Raw genomic sequence first — 12,472 nt, forward strand, 5'->3', positions numbered from 1 at the left:
GAGCTTTTTTAACCATGACTCTTAAATTTGCAGTGTTTTTGATACCGCTTTTAAAAACGATTTCTCATCGTAGACGTTTATTTAAATTAAAACGCTTTGCTACATTTGCGATTTGTTTTGGGGAAGAAACAGTTTTCCTCCTGCATGGTTTATACATCTACATACTTAGTTTGTTAATAATCACGCCTGCTTGTAAATTTTATATATATATTCTGGATATATATTGTTTTTTTTTACATGGTTGGGGGGAGTTTTTAATTAAACTTCCAACTACTACACACACACATTTAGAGATTTATGTTAATGACTTTTCGCAAAAAGTTTCGATCGGCGGAATTTCAAAATAAAACTTAATCTATGTACAAAAAAGTTCTCGAAATTTCTGTTGAAGCCTTATAAAAAATATAAAAAAGTACTAGTACAAATTCAACGAAGTTGCTGACATCATAAAGTCGCGATAGCGTAATACAAAACAGTAGTTATCAGTTATTACATTCCAAAAATAATCAATGCAAATTAATTGGAAATAAAGATAGAATCATTTTTATATTTACTGCTCTAATTAAATGTTCATTATAGCATTTTAATCTTTTTGCTGATGTTGGTCCTACAAATGGAATGTTTTAACAATACAGATTTTCTTATTTTTTGACAATGTCCGTTGATGAAAATTATTCGTACATTTTAAATGATTAAATTGTATAGTTATCTTTTTTCGTATCAATTGCGCGTTGTTGTTACATGTAATTACATGGGGAATAAGTATCTAAAACTAAGTAAATACATACACTTAAAAAAAATTCTACACACATTAGTTAAATATTGTTTTTCTTTCTTTTCAAATTACTCTTTGGGTTTTGTTTTGCATCGTTGCCAGACGATTCCGATTCTAAGTTTCGTTTACATTTTCGTTAATTATTTTTGCGATTTTGTATTTTGTTTGTTGCTCTATAAAATATGCAAACTGGTTGCATTTTGATCACGGTTCTTGCTGTTGCATAATAAACATCCCTCTTTTGATTACTGGAACGACTTGAATTTATCGAACAAAAAGGTGTTTTGATGTTATCCGCTGATCCCAAAGATCCAATTCCTCAAGTGGCGAATTCTCCAGCTTCGAATGGTGTGCTGTTACTTATTGAATCCATGTCCTGATCCGGATGGCCCTCCTTAGGTATTCGGTGAGGTGGTAGCTTCGGACGATAGGGATGTTGTTGCAGCTGCCACTGCATCGATGTCGATGTTGCTCATCTTGTGCAGCATGAGGGACTGCGTCGACCGGGTGACGGTGGAGCTGGGATACTTTGGCTGCATTTGGCTGGTGGACACTGTGGAAGAGCTGCTGGTCGCCGGAGGTGGCTGCTGGCTGCAAGTGAACAGAGTTCATCAGAGTGCTCTTGCTAGTCCTTAGGACACACACCCCTTCTGCTCGCCATCCTTCTTGCTGTTGAACATGGCCAGCTCGATCTCCGTGTGCTGGCTGTTCATGTGACGCACCCATTCCGCGGGCGTATCGAAGGATCTGAAGGGATAAAAGGAGAATCAATATGACACCCCTTGGAAGGATTATATTGTCAAGTCAACTTACGTAGAGCATAAATCGCAGAGCAGGGTGACATGATCATGGTCCATATTGTTCTCCTGTTGCTGTAAAAATATATATTTCATTAAAATACATTAAAATGTATAAGAGTACGAACTCTTTTATTTATTTGCATGTTTGATAGTTTTTTTTAGGAATTTGAGAGATTTAGAGATTTGGATTAAGATTTAAAGGTCATCCTTAAAATGATAATGATGTAAAAGATATATATTTATCTATCATCGACACATAAAAACGTATTTTCTGAATGAATATCTGAATGGTGATTATTTAGGTTAATATAATATTATCATATCATCTTACCGAAACTCGGCGTCGTTTCTTTGGCACATAAGTTTTGACGGTTCGCAGGGCAAGATTGCTGGAGGCGGTCGACGTACTCCCGCTGGCACTGGAGGGCAGGAGGTTCCTCTCCGTCCCGCCCGTCGTATCCCCGGCATGGGTGCCCAGGTGTCGGACCAGCATCTTGGTGTCCTCAAAGGACTTCTGGCAGATCTCGCACACGAGCAGTTGCTTGAAGTTGTTGTAGTCGCGCAGAGTGTGCTCCTCGTTCTCCTCGGAGGGTGTTTCCCGATCCCTGTTCACCTCCAGCTTTACGGCGGTCATCTTAAAGTCCAGCGGCTGCTTGGGCGATGCCAATGGCCCCTCCTCCAGGTTGTTGTTGTTGGACGCATTGGAGGCGTTTGGTGGGTTGTTGCTCCAGTCGGTCGGCTCCTGTTTGATGGTGAGGAAGTTGTGCGGATGTCGAAGGTTCGGCGGATGTGGTGGCTGCTGAGGTGGCGGTGGTGTGGCAGCCAGGCGGGATGACACCACGTGCTCAAAGTGCGGAGTTTCATAGTAGTCACGAGCTGAGGAATTAACAGGAAAGATTAATATTTATACTATGGAACTGTAGCTTCTTTTTTTTTTTTAATACAACAAATATTATTTTATTTTACTATAAAATCCTTTAAAATCAATTTCCGAATTCTTAAGCTATATTTTAGCTATTTCTTCATCATGAAGATGTTCATGAAATGATCTTTTAAAATCGCTAAATAATGTAAAACTTAATTTACCCAGAAAAAAAATTTATGTTTTCCAGACTTAAAAGTTGAACATTAATAAATGAATATACATTTTTATAATCAAATATTACATTTTAAGAGGATTTCATTTTGTATTGCAATTAACTCACATCTTTCGCAGGCGCTTTCCCTCCTCAGGCGTCGTTCGAAGACCAGTCCCACCTCATTCCGCTCCCGCAGTGCCTGCTCCTCGTACTCCGACCTCCGCAGTGTGGTCTCCGCCTGATCCGCACTGGGTCCAGCGGTCATGGGACAGCTGCTACATCCCACCTCCGTGCAGATGGATATGGGTTGGGATGCAGAGGCACCTGCTCCGCCTCCTCCTCCGCCAGTCGTTGATGTCGATGTTGGTGGAGGTGGATGTGACTGTGGGTCAACCTGGCCAGGAGCCGCAAAGCAGCACTTGTCCTCCGGATCGATGGCCACCTCCTTGTTGACCGAGATGCCCAACTTGCTGCTGCTAGCCACGGTAAGGAGTCCTGTGTGAGCGGCCATCTTTGGGGATTTGATGATCACGGGAGAGTCCTTGGGCATTACGGAAACCCCGAGACCTCGGAATTGTTGCTGCTGGGAATGATGGTGATTTAGGTGGTTGTGGTGCGACGACAGGTGGTGGTGATCCAGGGCAAATCGTGTGGATCCTCCCGGCTTGCTGGCATAAAGATCTCCCTGGAGCTGAGCCGACATGGTTGACGGTGGCGGCGGTGGAGGTGGCAGGGCGGAACGGGTGCCATTGGACATGTACATGGCGCTCGCCTCCCGCGGATGCATATGCCCGGCCAGCGGATGAGGATGGTGCGATGTGGTAACCACCGAACCGGAGCCACCGCCATTGGAAGAGCTGGTGCGGCACAAGCCGCGAATCTTGAGGATTTCGCCGCCGCGCAGGACCTCGTTGAGTATGTCGTTGGAGACGGTGGCCTCGCCGCTGTACATGTACTGCACCAGGATCTGGATGGCCCGGTGACTCAGATCCGGCGGCAAGACTACATAGAGCACTCCGTTTGGGTTCGTGATCGGTGCCGTTTCAAACATGGTCGCGAAGAACTGGGACGAAGCACTGAGGATGAACTTGTGGGCCGAGATGCCCACCGTGGGAATGTCCGAGGGGATGCCACTGCTGTTGTAGGAGCTGTACAGGACCACATCGGCGAACTTCTCGTTCCTGAGTTAATAGAAAAACATTAGGGGTTAATTTACATTTTTAATACATTAATAAGGATGGTAGTGTTTTAGCCTTTGACATGATATTTTTAAGATCTGACAATATATAAGGTGACAAATTAATTGATACGAGGTTAAGGTTAATTTATCTTTATTAATAATGTGAGTGTGATTACCCAAAATAAAGAGTTCTTTGGCATACGTTTTAGATGATAAAGATTTTAAATTTGATTTTTGTTCACAACAACATTCGATAATGATTAAAAATGTTTCATAAATTTATGTGTGTTACAGTTATAGCAACTATGTGTACATATATAAAAGAAGAAGCCATGCTTCTAACACATAAAGTTTATAAAAATGTGAGCATTAAACTAATCATCACTTTTGAGCTATAATAATTTTAGCAATTAAGGGATTTCTGTAATTTTATTACTTACTTGTAAAGCGTGGCTATGGAAGAGTTCAGATAGGAGAGGTGCGAGTCCCACTTGAGGTGATAGTTTTCGGCGGCCATCTCTGCGGCCGGCAGCGCCTGCACAACGATAAAATCAATAAATAAATCAATAAATGCCGCCAGTCTGTGGGGTGAATCTCTTTTTGAATCTCCCATTTCCACCTCACCACCCCAGGTGTGGTGAGTACGAGTGGCGAACAACCCTGTTTCTTCGTGCCAGTATATTTATCAGGTAGAGTAACGGTCACTCCAATCCGCTAGTTACCATTTGTTTACAAACTTTTTATTTGTTTTTATTTTGAATATATTGAAATGTCGGAATTCGACACGCGACTTATAGAGTTGGTAAGAGCCAATCCCAAGCTTTATGAGCGGGAACTAAGGAGCACCCCCTACGAAGGCAATAAAAAGCGGAATACGGAAATCTGGCGCAGCATCTCCACTTCATTAAATACAGATGGTAAACAATATGGTTTTCTAAATTAATACTTTTAAATTAATTATATGTCCACTTAGCTGCTGCATGTGTCAGTCGGTGGAAACATTTGGTTGCCAAGCAGCATAGGGAGTTGGCCAAAGAAAAGTCCGGAGGTACTGCCTCCGATTGGAGCCTCCTGCCGCAACTACATTTCCTGCAACGTCACCTTTACCCCAATAATCATCGAAATTCGGGGGATGTGACTAGGAATTCACTGAAATCCATTGAGGAAGTCAACGACGAGGAGGATCCGCTACAGGAGGCCATGGATGAGCAGTTGGCCGTGGCGGGAGCACCACTACCAGCCCCAAATCCTGCTCCTGCAGCACCCGCCACTCCCGCTAAAACGGAAAAAAGGATCGAGGCCCTGCTTGAAGGACTGGGAGAAGCCAACCGGATTAAGGCTGAGAAAAGGATTCTCGCCTACCTTTGCAAATGTAATCTGCGCGCCCTCAACGAAGAGCCAATCGATGATATAGTTATATAGAAAGCTTTCAATAATAGAATACGATTAGTCACTTATTTTAATTCAATTTTAAAATCAATCGAATTCATCACAGTGATAGCCCATTTACTACTTCTTAAGTTACAAACTTAATATTTCCTTTTAACTTTGTTGCAACATTCAAATTTGTAAAATCAACATAGAATTATTTGAAGAATTAAGATTCTATTGCTCAAATTCTGAGCGACATAATATCACGAATGTCTGATTAAAATTAACAGCTTACTTATGAGTTCTAACTTAAAATAATAATCTGATAAAATCCTTTCGATGGTCTAAAACTGTAATACTTCAACTTAAAGTTAATTTTAAGTAAAAATTTTGGACTCTACAAATGCATGTTTTCTTTCTGTAACTGAGCATCTTAAATGTTATTCTATTCTATTTTTACTATGTCAGTTTAAATAGCCTTCAGTGCTAGTATACAAAAAAAAAAGGATTTTATGAACCTCATGACAAAGCATCAAATCAAGGAGAGATTTAATTTGAAAGGTCATTTGTAAACCAAAGATTTAAGGGATAATATAGCAATGCAGTAGGAAGCTATCTGTATGGGCAAAAACTTTTGGTTGGCGGGGCAGGTGGTAGGCGATGGAAAATCGAATTCAGCCACGCCAAAAAACTCCTACTATGACGCAGCTGCTGGGAACTGGTCAAAGAGTCAAAGAGTGCGCGCGCAAGCAATAACATGTCCAATATCCCATGTCTGGATCGGATCGGGGGGGAAGACCCCCCACCGGGTCGGGGGCGACGACGCCAAAACAAGCATTTAGTTTATTAATTTGAGGACTCCCAAAGGGGGGCGGGCCGAAACAAAAACATAACGAGCGAGGAGCGTCGTGCACCCTTAACGACTGATGCCACTACCCCTCGAACCCACCAAATCCCACACCCCGACGCACTAAGCCACTATATGAACTACTCCTACGGCCAGCCACCTTCCCCATTCCCGGACCCTGCTCTTGGTATTAACACCGTATTATCGATTGATTTCAGCACAAGCACACAACAAAAATCAATAGGCTGACAGAGCCGAAATAAAATATTGTACAGTTTTGTGATTGGTAAAGTTCAATGTTGTTGTCCGCTCTATAATTATAGACATTTGTTAACATTCAAATTATACTTACGCCTAAATAAATGGATTTTCAAAATACGCGCCCAAAACGTTTAAATGCTACATTTAACTGGTAATTCACCTTGGCTCTCCTCCTTAGGTTCCTATTTTGGTTTCAATATCTGCGATGGATGCACTGGATCGAGTCTTCGGGTTTACGGGGAACCGTAGTTATTTGTTATTTGTTGTTAATTGATAATTTGTTATTGCTCTTCATTTAGAAAGCTGGGAAAAACCGTGCGACTTGGACTTTTGAGCTGGGAAAACTGCGCAGCGCGTCGTTTCGAGCTTTCACATTGCTGGCCACCGAACGAATGAAATCGCAGCCAAAGGGACAGGACCAAAAGGACTCTCCCAGGCAGAAAGAGAGAGTGAACGGAAGCGAGAGAGAGAGGGTGCAAGCCACGGGATGCGAGAGAGCAGCCCTCGTCCTCACGTGCGCATTTGTTATTGTTGTGGTTGGTTTGAAGTTGGATACGAAGCGCGCGTAAAATTGATTTCCCCAGCATATTGATTTTTGGTATCTCAGTTGGCCTGCACCTCCTCCTTAGCCTCCTGCATTTCCGCCTCCTCAGTTTCCTGCACTTCTTCCGCAGTCACCTCTTTTTCCTCCTCCATGGCTTCTTCCTTTGCGACCACCTCCTTTTCGGTTTCCCCCTTAGACATTGCCTCTTTTTCCAGCAGCGTTTGCGAGGCCGACGATGTATCTTGCTTCAAGAGTTCCCGAAGGAACATTGTGGCGTAGGCGGCGGTGGGTAGCGAGAATTCCAGCAATAGTGCCAGGAATTTGCCCTCATCCTCAGCGGGTTCTGGTGTTACTGGAATGTTCTTTAGCAGCTCCCAGTCGGAGGCAATCAGTGTGTCCTCGGGGGTGTTGTACAGTCTGAAGTTCCACTTGAGATCGCTAGACGATATGATCATCTTGCGGTACGCCCCAGCCAAAGCATAGGTTTTCTCCTTGTGCTTCAGTTGATCCGAGGAGAGACCCACTTCGGCCAGCATTTCCTCGTACCAGGCACCGCACTCGTTGCTGGGATAGGTGATGTCGTGTCCTGGCAGAGGAAGTACCACGTCGGAAAGGTGGAACTTGCCGCTAGCTATGTCCTCTGCAGTCAGTGGGCGAACCTTACGCTTGAAAAGGGATTCCTCTTCGATGGTGTCTTCCTCTTCAACAGTTTCTGGGGGATCTTCAATGGCATCCGCTTCCTTTGGTCCATCCAAATCCTCCGCCTGCTGCTCTTGTTCCTCCACACCATCCGACTTATCTTGCTCTACATAAACTAAGTCCCCGGGTATCAATTTTAGGCCAAACTCCTTGATTCTTCTAGAGGCAATTCTATTGAAGATCAGGCTTTGGTAGGCATGTGGATACAACATAAGCATGTTGCGTGGTATCTGCCGCAAGGCCGAGGAGTAATCGGATTCCCCAAATCGGGCTAAGCCGTCCAGCAGCTTCTTCTCGATAAACTTGTCGCCGTAGATCTTTGCAGCTGCAGCTGCCGAGTCACGATTTTTAAACCACTCCTCGCGGATGGGACGCATAAACTCCACATCCGAGTCGCGTGGCTTCAGGATCAGTTCGCAGGCTAGTTTATAATCGCTCTTTAGCAAAGCCACACCCACTTCATAAGTGGGCACGCTGGCACTGTTGCCAAACCGCTGCAGACCATAGTAGTTGATGAATCCCCGTTCTCGCAGAGATTCCAGGGCTACTTCGATCTCGCCCCGTTTTTCCTTGTCTATATGCCGCAATGCGATGCGGAAGCGATTGCCCTGCAGATCTCCTAACTTGAGTGTGTTGGATTGGAATGCGAAGTTACCGATTTGGACATTTCGCTGGCAACGAGCTGCATTTAAGATGCTTTCTGGCGTTCGGCGTTTGACGGAGAAGTTCTGTGTTGTCTTGGCCCGCTTGTCCTTGATGCCGCTGTAGTTAACCTGCGATGGTCGCAAGCTGTCGAAAAACAAAGCATTATAAATGGAGGTACAAAAAAAGGTTCCAAATTATATCAGGAATGTTTGAGTGATCTCTGAGGATTTAAATTTGTACTCAAAGTTAAAGTAGCAGGGACACTAAAAATCTATTTTGGTAAGAATAAGGTCGGAAAATACTTCTGGATACCCTTAGCCTTCGAGTTTGGATTAATTTAACTTACTTGAGTCGCGCGGCAAGAGTTGAAGCCACATCACTGGTAACCAAATTGGTTTTGTGCACCAAGAAAGTCACATAATCCGCTGGAAAGCTCCATCTATTATCCCCTATTAAAATGGTATTTTTAATCTATGTTTTCCTAGTAAATCCTTGCTTCTAACCTCTTCCTGGTTTCGGTTTAAGTATCCTTATAGTTTTCTTCTCCTCCTCTGGCACCGGGGGATCTTCCTGAGCTGGTGCTTCATCCTTAACTTCATCCTTCTCCTCCAAGGACGCTTTGGGCTTAACCTGTTGCTGTCCAATGGTGGTGGATAGCAGTTTACCTTTATAAAGCTGCTTAATTAGCTGATGGACTTGTGTGCGCTGCTCCTTGTCCAGACTTGTTACATCGATCTCAACCTTTTGCTCGATCTTTGGATCGTGTTTAGCCTCCGCCAAATTGGCTATATCCTTCCATACTTCAGGACCAATCACTGCCTCCAGTTCCTGCCGCCAGTTGTCCAGTTCTTTTTCGGCAACAGCTGGAATATCATGGGTTACGTTATCACTAGAAGTGACTCTTTATAGATTTAATACAAACCAACAATCGCTACTTTTGGCACACTTAGATCGTTCAGTTCCAGGACTTTTCCTGAGCAATCGATCTCGTTTACGTGAAAATCAGAGAACCTCGACTTGAGGATGCCCGTAAAACCAGGTGCCTCCGGATTGGTGAACTCTGTGATGCCCACTTGGTTCTCACGCAGCGTGGATTTCTGCTGTGGCGTTGTTCTGCCCAAGGAAAAATGCCGGTTAACACTAAGGTTGTTTATAAGACGAGATATTTACCTGTTGCTCTGGCCTCCATTGTTTTGGGGGCGATCCCTCTTCTGGCCACGCCAGTTACTCTTTTTGTACGGCCCGGAGTGGTGATTCCTGCGTCCCCTACCTCGATCCTTGCCCATTTCAATTCAAAATTATCGTTTAAAAAGTTCTCCGCAAATTAAATCCACGTTTTGCGAAACATATGATGTTGCCATTCACAAAAAACCATAAACGTTTTTTAGTGTTACCGTGTTGGCGCGGTATTTTATTTTATGAAACTTATTTGAAATTTTTAATCATTTCTATTAAAGTGTGTATTAAAACAATTTCTTGTATTTAAAAAAAGACCATGTACCGCAAATAAGCCCCTAAGTGTTTTTAGAGATTAGCACCAACAAAATAACATTAGCTATAATTTAAATTAGTATTTCTAAAGTAAGACACTCCCAACATTCCAGTATTTTTTGGTAATTAACAAAACACAACTAACGTTCACACTGCAACACACGTAACAAAAATCAGTACAAAGAAGCATTAGAAATAAGTGTTTAAAGCTAAAAATACCCAGAGATCGAAAAAGATTCATTAAATAGGTTTGCTAAACGAAGTGGACGACATGTTGCCGCATATAAGCGCCGACGAGGGCCAGCCTTCCATGACACGGAAGGTGTATATAAATCCTAATTTCCAACTGCAAGGTCAAACTGCGCATCAGCTGCCGTTCCAGGCGTTCCAGGTGCCCTTCCATGCGCCACCGCAGTCCCAGCCCGCCATCCACATCAATCCGCACTTCCTGCAGCGCCAGCAGGCCAAGTACGAAGAGTTCCAGCGGGAACAGCAAAAGCTCCTTCTGCAACAGGTTTCCGCCTCCTATTACCAACAGGATCCTCCATTGCCACCGAGTCCTGCTCTGGCCATGCCACCACCTCCGCCCGCCAAGATCATCAGCAAAGCGAGAACGTGTCTGGTGCGCAAAGCTCCAGTGAGGTCTGTTGCTCCTCCGCCCGCTCGCCCTGTTTCTAACCTGGTGCAGCCGCCATTGGTAAGCATTTCCAAGCGGAAGATTGTGCGCCAAGGAGCTGTTAAGGCCACGTCTGCGGTTACTGCATCCCATCCTACTCCGCCTGTGCCACCAACTAAGCGCACTAGGTATAAGCTAGTGCGCTCCATATCGCTCACATGTACACCTCTGGTCAAGAAGCGTCGTCATCTGCGTGAGTTTGTAGGCCAGTACGCCCTGAGACGCACCAATGAAGCAGAGTCTAGCAAGAAATTGAGGTAAGTCACATTTAATTTTTAGAACTTCAATTTGTAGCAGGAGTGAAAATGACAGTGCATCCATTATGATATTATAGTAACTAAGCCAAAGTAGAGAAATAATTCGGTACTTCCTAAATGTATCTAACATTCCTCTTCCAGCTCCAAGCCACAGGTGCTAAAGCTAGGCGTCAATAAGTCGCTCAGCATGGTCAGCATACACGGCGTGATGTACAAGAAGATATCGAAAAACAAGATAACCAAGGTGGATGCCAGTTCAACAAGGATAACCAAATCGACGTGTCCCAGGACCCTCAAGCGTTCGGATTCTGGAAGAACGCTCTTCGTCAGCGGCAATAAGTTCATCCTAGATCCATCGGGCTGTCGTCTAACGAGAGTTCCACCTTCAGCAGCTGCTGCTTCCCAGATGAGCGTGAACCGAAGTATCCTGCGACGCATTGATATTGGCGGTCTCACCTATGTGGCTTCGCCCAAGACCCTGAATGTCTTTGTACGAACCAGCAATCATGTGTCGAGAGCCCACCTGATCACCGCCAGGCAGAGAAGTCTGACGCTGCTCAACAAGTCGTTGGTGAAGACCAATGTGCCCTGTGCCATCTTCCAGAAACTGGGCAAGTGCGCTGCCCATAGCCGCGGCAAGTGTCGCAAGCTCCACGACAAACGGCAGGTCGCCATCTGTGTCAGGTTTGTCCCAGGCCAAGCGGGGAGTGCTAAACCGTCGATGGCGTTTCCGGTGCAGAGTCCCCAATGCGGTTACCTTCTTGAAATTCTTTATTTGCAGCTTTTTGCGCGGCGAATGCACCAAGGCCCACTGCCTGCTCTCGCATAATGTCACCCTGGAGAAGATGCCCGTGTGTCGGTACTATTTGCGCGGTGTTTGCGTCCGCGAGGATTGCCCTTACCTGCACAAGAAACTCAGCCGGAAGGCCGAGATCTGCATTGACTTTGTGCGTGGCTACTGTCCGCTGGCTGCCGAGGTAAGTTGGTCAGGTCACCAGGTCCAATGATAACCTATTAACTCCTCTGTTCTTTAAGTGCAACAAGCGTCACGAGTTCGCCTGCCCAGAGTTAGAGCGCAAGGGAACGTGCGAGTTGTCCAAATGCGTATTCTGTAAAAAGCCACCATCAAAGCGGTTGGTCAAGCCCCGTCCTGAAGTGGGCAGTAAGCCACTTAGCATCCCAAAAACCCCGAAAGAGTCTGCAAAGCAGGATGATTTGCCCACCAGCTCACGGTACTTCAGATGCGAAGGCGAGAAGGTGCAAGCAACATTACCCAACGCTGTCGTGAACAAGGAGGAGCCTGAGGCGAAAGAAGAGGACCCAACGGAATCTGACGTCACTGGCGGCGTTCGCAGACGTCCAAAACTGGGGACCCTGCCCTCTTTTATTCCCCTCGGCGGAGAAGAAGAATAGTAAAGCAATGTGAGACGACTTGGACCCAACGTTTCAGGTACAAATTAATTTGGTTAAGTATCGTATTAGCGTTAATTCTAAGATATAACTTTAGTAGTTTACGTTCAATATTCAATAAAAAATAAAGACCAATTTACTTGCGTAAAATTTGAAGTTGTTTTTTTTGGATGGAAACTTTATTTTTATAAATAATAAAAACGATTTCTAAAAGGCATTAGAGAGCAAAACGTGGCTTTTGAAACTACATTGTTTTGTAATATTAAAAAATTACAAATAAATAGATCCTAGAAAATATTTGAAATGTTGTATATATTTGATTTTCAAAATTTAACTGAGTTAAAGCAAACATTCAAAATGTATATATTAGCTAATATTAGGATTGAAATGGTTAAGAAAAAGGTAATTGTATCAAACTTTGCGTGGTTTAAATTTAA

At 44.2% G+C, this 12,472-nt stretch overlaps 4 protein-coding genes across 4 annotated transcripts; 2 read left to right on the plus strand and 2 right to left on the minus strand.

The window, feature by feature from the left end:
• Positions 1-68: 68 nt before the first annotated feature.
• On the minus strand, positions 69-4,362 carry LOC108044384. The gene is made up of 6 exons (XM_017123385.2): positions 4,275-4,362; positions 2,781-3,835; positions 1,907-2,451; positions 1,589-1,647; positions 1,421-1,522; positions 69-1,366 (listed from the first exon to the last, which is right to left on the minus strand). Exons 1-6 carry the CDS (start codon positions 4,349-4,351, stop codon positions 1,171-1,173), a joined length of 2,034 nt encoding a protein of 677 aa, XP_016978874.1. The 5' UTR covers positions 4,352-4,362; the 3' UTR covers positions 69-1,170.
• Positions 4,363-4,534: 172 nt separating this feature from the next.
• Positions 4,535-5,636, plus strand: LOC108044385 (transcription factor Adf-1). Its single transcript, XM_017123386.2, has 2 exons — positions 4,535-4,751; positions 4,808-5,636. Exons 1-2 carry the CDS (start codon positions 4,604-4,606, stop codon positions 5,254-5,256), a joined length of 597 nt encoding a protein of 198 aa, XP_016978875.2. The 5' UTR covers positions 4,535-4,603; the 3' UTR covers positions 5,257-5,636.
• Positions 5,637-6,168: 532 nt separating this feature from the next.
• On the minus strand, positions 6,169-9,555 carry LOC108044386 (pseudouridylate synthase 7 homolog). Its single transcript, XM_017123387.2, has 5 exons — positions 9,372-9,555; positions 9,124-9,314; positions 8,705-9,064; positions 8,548-8,650; positions 6,169-8,345 (listed from the first exon to the last, which is right to left on the minus strand). Exons 1-5 carry the CDS (start codon positions 9,485-9,487, stop codon positions 6,917-6,919), a joined length of 2,199 nt encoding a protein of 732 aa, XP_016978876.2. The 5' UTR covers positions 9,488-9,555; the 3' UTR covers positions 6,169-6,916.
• A 290-nt stretch (positions 9,556-9,845) lies between these two features.
• Positions 9,846-12,185, plus strand: LOC108044401 (zinc finger CCCH domain-containing protein 3). Its single transcript, XM_017123402.2, has 4 exons — positions 9,846-10,625; positions 10,767-11,309; positions 11,407-11,602; positions 11,661-12,185. The coding sequence occupies exons 1-4, from the start codon at positions 9,964-9,966 to the stop codon at positions 12,036-12,038; spliced, it is 1,779 nt and encodes a 592-aa protein (XP_016978891.2). The 5' UTR covers positions 9,846-9,963; the 3' UTR covers positions 12,039-12,185.
• The last annotated feature ends 287 nt before the right edge of the window (positions 12,186-12,472 follow it).

Source organism: Drosophila rhopaloa, unplaced genomic scaffold (assembly GCF_018152115.1).
Source record: "Drosophila rhopaloa isolate 14029-0021.01 unplaced genomic scaffold, ASM1815211v1 contig_163, whole genome shotgun sequence".
Classification (NCBI taxonomy): domain Eukaryota; kingdom Metazoa; phylum Arthropoda; class Insecta; order Diptera; family Drosophilidae; genus Drosophila; species Drosophila rhopaloa.